The following is a 6650-nucleotide window of genomic DNA, read 5'->3' as shown; positions in this document are numbered from 1 at the left end:
GACCACAGCAAACAGTACTACACTAAAAAAGCTTTTGTAATTGTAATACGCAGAACCGCTGTGTGGTGGCTTCCGTATTGCTATGTGTTTTCCGTCCATAGCCCCTAAACAATGACTAAAATTCCACTTGGTTTCAAATTGGTTGGCGACACGTTTCCATTCTTCTTCTGTTGTTGGCATCTAGAACAAAAAATCAGTGATAAACAATGATGAAAAAAATTATAAAATATAAACACAAAATATATTAACTATATTTTTATTTTCAGGAAACACCTCAGGTGCCTGTTGAGTTATCTAATGAAAATGCACTCGACCAAGAAGCTTCAGGAACTAATGCAGCCACTCAGGAGGAAATACCATCAACATCAAAAATGACAAATACTAAAAGGCAAAGAAAAAGCTTAGACAAGGCTAAAGAAGAAGTACTGAAAAAGGCAAATAAATTACTAGATGATACGGAACAAGAGTGGGAAATAATCGGAAAATCCTTAGGACTCCAGTTAAGTACAGTGGATCCACAGCAATCAGCTATTGCTAACAAATTAATTTCTGATGTTATTTTTTACGCCAAATTGGGGAAATTAACTGAAAATGCATCAATTATATTGAATCCCGCAGTCCAGACACCGTACCATTACCAATATTCTTCGTCATCGCCGTCGTCCCGCCATTCAGTAGCATCTGTATCTACTCCAAGAGTGTCTCAGTATTCAGCCTCATATTCAGCACCTCCCAGTATTTCGATGGGACCAATATCCCTTCAATACTTGGCTTCAGGTTCGACACCAACAACAAATCAAACAGCAAGTTTTTACCCTGTCGACCGAACACCTACTGTCGTCCATCCAACAACTTTCGATCAACCACCTCCTGAAGATACCGACATAATATCTCAGTATCTTGTGTTTAAATGATTTCAATAAAAATTTAATTATCAAAAGTGTATATATTTTTTTTAACTTACCTTTATATAGTGTTTCAAACAATTGTAGATAGCCCAACATGTTTCTGGAATTATACTAGATAGGAGTTGCGGGGATATAACTGCGCTAAATTTTAGGTCTTCGTAACTTCTTCCGGTAGCCAGATACCTCAAAGTAACAATTAATCGTTGTGTGGCACTAACGCTGGATCTCATTAAAGTGTCTTGTTTGGCAATTAAAGGCCCCACCATATTAAGAAGTTCTTCAAAACAGTTACTATCCATCCGTAAAAAGTTTTTAAAGTCCTCTGCTTCCAATTCCTTCATTAAAATTGTATGAGAAAATTGACTTCTTTTTAGCAACCATTGTTTTGTCCAGTACTTTCTTCTCTTTTTCTTTTCATCAGAGTCTAATGTCACTAATGCTAATGCTATACCAATTTTTTGGCGCTTTGAGGGAGCCATGGTGAGATACTACACGCACTCGGAAATCAACAACTCTACTGATAAATTGGGATGTGTAGCGTCTACACCCAATTTCGTTACAAATTGTTCCCTGCAAATTGTACCCTGCAAATTGCCTCGTGAGTAGGCCGCTTTAAAAATCTCTATCTCCGGATCTACCGGTCCGATTTAAATGATTTAACCACCAAAAACAGCTAATTTTAGCGCGCACACAACAATACCACCAAACAAAATTTACACATTAAAACACACGCCAACACTTTAAAACAGCCGCAGCTCGGTTAAAACACGTCCTAAACGGTACGAAACTCGAGCTACGACTAACCTAACCTAACCTAACCGAGTATGGTTCTCACGCCACGGCCAGGCATCACCTGAAGGGATTCTTCTAGCCGCTTTGTTTCTTGTTCTTACTTATCTGTACATTCGGCCCTCATGCTCCCTGGTATTAACTATCTTGTGGCAGTATTGTTCAATGCAGGTCCATTTTCGCTCTTCCGTGCACATTATATTGGCTATGTTCATTGGCGTTACTTCTTCCCCGATGTTGTTGTTTAGCTCCCTCCGTCCTCCGTACCATCTTGGGCACTCAAAAAACGCATGTGCCTTATCGTCATGCAGGCCACAGTCCACACATTCTTTATTCTCTCTCTTGCCAATTCTCCAGAGATAAGATCCATTTTCGCCATGCCCTGTTAGAAATTGGGTGAGCGTGTAGTTCACCTCCCCATGTTCCCTACCTAACCAGGTTCTCAGGTCCGGTATTATTTTCCGCGTCCATGATGTTCTGCTATCCCAGCGCATTTGCCATTCCATACACAGTTTCTCTTTTCCCCATTTTTCTAGCCTGGCCTTCACCATAATATCGATTGGCGGTATCCCCGCCACCACCAACACATCTTCCATAGCCGCCGTTGTGTAAGCACTGACCGTTTTTATAGCTAGGAGTCTTAGTACTTTATTGCACAGGTCCCGCGCACATCTCCACTTTAAGGCTTCCCCCCACACCTCACACCCGTACAAAAGCACCGATTTGATGGCACTACACATTACTCTTCTTTTCGACTCTCTTGCCCCGATGTTCGGCAATATTCTCTCCAGTGCTGCATAATTTCTCAAAGCTTTCTCTACCGCGTACCTGATGTGTTGTATGTAACTCCCGTTTTTGTCTATTACGACCCCCAGTACTCGTAGCTGTTTTTCTGTTGTTATTCTTTGACCCAGTATGTCCATGCTGACCTCCCCTAACCTCCTCCTCCCCGTTAGGAGGGCCACTTTTGCTTTCTCGGGGACAAGTTGTAGTTTTTTGTTCTCCATCCACCTTTGTACCAACTGGATTGTTCTCTGCAGTTTGCTCATTGCTTCTTCAAGTTTTTTATCTTCCACAGCGATGGTGATGTCATCGGCAAACCCTACGATTGTCACGCCCGGTGGTGTCTTTATTTCTAATACTCCATTATACATAATTGTCCACAGTGTGGGACCTAGGACGCTTCCTTGTGAGACTCCAGCCGTTGGACTAAATTTGTGCGTACCTCCCTCTGGCTTCTCTATCTCCACTACTCTCTCCGTAAGGTAACTTCGAGTGATATTCAAGAGGTAGGGTGGCACCTCCATCTCCTCCATAGTTTTCATTATATCCCGGTGTCCCACTGTGTTAAAGGCGTTTTTTACGTCGAGTGACGCCATAAGACACACCTTTCTCGTCCTGTGGGTGCCGCTATTTGCTCTCGCCCTGATGTTGCTTAAGATTTTGATTGCATCCATCGTCGCCTTTCCCTTTACGGAACCCGAACTGATTATTCTATCACAGCCTCCAATCTGTTCTTGATTACCAGCCTCCAATCTGTTCTTGATTATTTTTTCATATATCTTACCCGAGAAGTCAATTAGGCTAATTGGTCTATATGCCTAATCGTTTTTGGGTATTAACACCAGCCTGCAGCTTTTCCAAGCTACCGGGTACTGCCCCCTTTGAAAGTAAAGATTTGCTAGCTTCTCCCAGATTTCCGGTTTCTTAAGTGCAAGTCGCTTTACAATAACTGCTGGCACCATATCTGGTCCCGAGGCTTTGTTGTTCGGGAGTTCCCGCGCCGCAGCAATCACCTCCTGAATGTCTACTTTAGGATGCTCGGTACTTTGGTTCTCGGTTAATTCCAGTATTTCTCGTTTCGGGAAAAGGTTTGTAATAGTTTCTTTCATCTTGGTATCATTCCACCCCAAGGGGTATTCTCGTCTTTTAAATTTTTTGGTTGCTATTTTGTACCCTTTACCCCACACGTCATTATCAATTTCCGTACACAGTCTTTGCCAGCACCTCTTCTTGTTCTTGTCAATCGCCTTCTTTGTAAGTTTTCTCGCTATTTTGAGTTCGGTGATTACGTCTGTCAGCGGTCTTCCGGCCTTCTTCGCCCTGGTCACCGCACGTCTCTTAGCGACCCATGATCTTCGGAGTTCTTCTATTTCGGTACTCCACCAATATACTGACCTTCTTCTCGGCTTCCTAGCTGGCATGGTTGCGCTACAGACCCTTCTGAGCTCGTGCTTTAGCTGCTCGGCTACCTAACCTAACCAAACGTAACTTAACACTAACTCAACTTAATCGTTCACGTTCACGAATGTCTTTTAATTGGTTTCCTTTTGCATTTCAAAATTTGTCCTCTCATCAGTTAGGTTAGATCGAGATGTGTTATTGAGTTAAAACGAATTTTTTTACTTTGAACTTGATCTTGAACTTTGAACTTAACCTAACCTAACCATTTTACTTTGAACTTGATATTGAACTTTGAACTTAACCTAACCTAATCTAACCTAACCTTTTTTTTTTTTTTGGGATGGTGGAATGCCTATCGCACACCTCAGCCTGAATCTATGGCTGAGGTAGTGTGGGGCCTGCACCCACTAAACCACTTCCCCCAGAATTCCACGTAGCGGGTATCACCAGAGGTATTCTTCCGCTCGAGGGGGGCCTTACTGTTCTCTTCTCCTGGCCTCTATTTCTCTTGTACTTACGACCTGTGTGATAAATTTATCAATTTTCTTCCAGCTACTCTCGTTACCGATCATGGTGTCTATGATGCTGTCTTCATCTATTGGGTCCCCTACCTCCAACCTTAGCGCCCATCTGCTTCGATTCCATCTCTCGCACTCCAGCACCGCGTGTCCTGGTGAATCTCTCCCTCCACAGTCCTTACATAAGTCGTCTTGACGCTTTTTGAACCTATGGAGGTATTGTGCGTTTTCGCCATGTCCGGTCAGGAATTGTGTTAGGTAGTAGTGTACTTCTCCATGTTTCCTCTTATGCCATTTTTGTACTTCTGGGATTAGCCGGCTAGTCCAGGATTCCCTATGTCGCCACTCCTCCTGCCATCGAGCTAGGGCCTCTTCTCTGTTGCCCCCTTTTGCTCTCATTTCGGCTTGGATGTGTAGCGGTATTACGCTGGCCACGACGCAGAGATCTTTATTGCTCACCGTTCGATATGCCGAAGCTATTTTCAGGGTCACTATCCTCTGGACCTTCTCCAAGGTTTCTCTTACGATCCTCAGCGTAGCCGCTTTTCCCCACACTTCTGCTCCGTATAGCATGGAATTGGTAACTGCCGTGCTAATAACCCTTCGCTTTCCTGCACTTGGCCCCCCTTTGTTTCTAAACAGGCATTGTAACTTCTTCGCCATGGCCTTAGATTTTTCGGCCCGATTTCTTACGTGGTTGACAAATTTTAAATTGCTGTCTATTGAGACGCCCAGTATCTCTATAGCCCGCTCCACCTGTACGTCTACGCCTCCGATTCGCACGGCTTCCTGGGGTATTTTCCGTTTTCCTATTATAGCCGCCGCCTTCGACTTTTCTCCCACCAACTTTAGCTTGTTCCGGCTCAACCTTGTGTCTATTGCTTCTACGGTGTTGTCCATTTGTCGCTTCGCCTCCTCCAATTTCCTGTCCGTAGCCACTATGGTGAGGTCATCCGCGAAGGCGACTATTTTGACCCCCCTCGGCACCCTCATGCTCACTACTTCGTCATACACCATATTCCATAGCAGGGGTCCTAATACTGAGCCCTGCGGGACGCCTCCGTTAACTTCTATGCGACATATATTTCCCGACGGTAGCCTCACGTTTACTGTCCGATCTGTTAGATATGTATAAATAAGTTTAACCATTATCTTCGGAGCTCCCGTCCTCTCTACGGCCCCCACTATCACTTCCGTGGGCAGACTGTTAAAAGCATTTTGCACGTCCAGGGATGCCATTAACACCACCTCCCTGGTCCGCCACGTTCCCGCCTTGGCCGTCCTGGCAGTCTCTACCAGGTCTTGGAGCGCTTTCTTCGTTCCTCTCCCTCTCACAAAACCATACTGGTTTGGGGAGGCGTTCCATATAGATTTAATTCGCGCCGCCACTATCCTTTCGAATAACTTCCCCAGGTGACTTAGTAATGCTATTGGCCGAAATTTCCCCCTGTCCTTCTTTGGGATTAGAACCACATCTGCTTCTTTCCACACCTTCGGGTACACCCCTTCTCTCATAACTGTATCGAAGACGTCGGTGAACAACTCGGGGGCTCTCTTTGCCACCAGAGCCACGTACTCCGCGGGAAAACCGTCCGGCCCTGGAGCTTTTTTCCTTGGCATCATCTTCGCTGCCTCCATGATCTCGTTGTGGTCAATATTCTTTGGTGGCTGTAGATCCTCCGTCGTCATCCGCCATTCCGGTTTCGTTCTTAGTGGAAAAAGTGTCTGCAGCTGTTCCTGGGCTTCGGAGTCTGATCCAATCGCTTGCTCTCTCGCGCCAAACTTCCCTACTACTATTTTGTACGCCTTGCCCCATACCTCTCTCTCTATCTGATTGCAGAGCTCGCGCCAGCATTCTTCTTTCCTTTTTTGTATTGCGCTCTTCAATTTCCTGCGACTGGCCCTCAGTTCTGCCGCTTCTCTGTCATTTTCGTGTGACGCTCTTCTTCCGGCCCTGGTGCATCTCCTTCTGTTTTTTACACAGCTATTTCTTAGTCCCGCTATATCGGCGTTCCACCAGTATGTTCTACGTTTATTTGACCCATAGGATGTTTTTGGCATCGATAGATCTGCTAATTTTCGAATCTGAGCATCCAGTTCTGCTGGCGTAGTAGGCCTTTGTTCCGTTGCCAGTGCTTCCCATAACTTCTCCATGTTGATCTTCTTATAGTTCCACCCCTTTTTGACTTCATCTCTGGGCGGCTTAGGTCTGGCACTTTCGATGTTAAAACTAATATACTTATGATCACTC

The 6650-nt window shown here is 44.8% G+C and overlaps 1 protein-coding gene across 1 annotated transcript; it reads right to left on the bottom strand.

The window, feature by feature from the left end:
- Positions 1-21: 21 nt before the first annotated feature.
- LOC116181571 lies at positions 22-1509 on the bottom strand (the record flags this gene model as incomplete). The annotated part of the gene is made up of 2 exons (XM_031501944.1): positions 965-1509; positions 22-180 (listed from the first exon to the last, which is right to left on the bottom strand). Coding segments are annotated over exons 1-2 (582 nt in total), but the record flags the coding sequence as incomplete, so codon positions are not given.
- Positions 1510-6650: the final 5141 nt, after the last annotated feature.

The sequence above is a fragment of the Photinus pyralis genome, unplaced genomic scaffold, assembly GCF_008802855.1.
Source record: "Photinus pyralis isolate 1611_PpyrPB1 unplaced genomic scaffold, Ppyr1.3 Ppyr1.4_unclustered_Scaffold1100, whole genome shotgun sequence".
NCBI lineage: Eukaryota > Metazoa > Arthropoda > Insecta > Coleoptera > Lampyridae > Photinus > Photinus pyralis.
The sequence above is the reverse complement of the archived record's forward strand: the minus strand, read 5'-3'. Positions and strand labels throughout refer to the sequence as shown.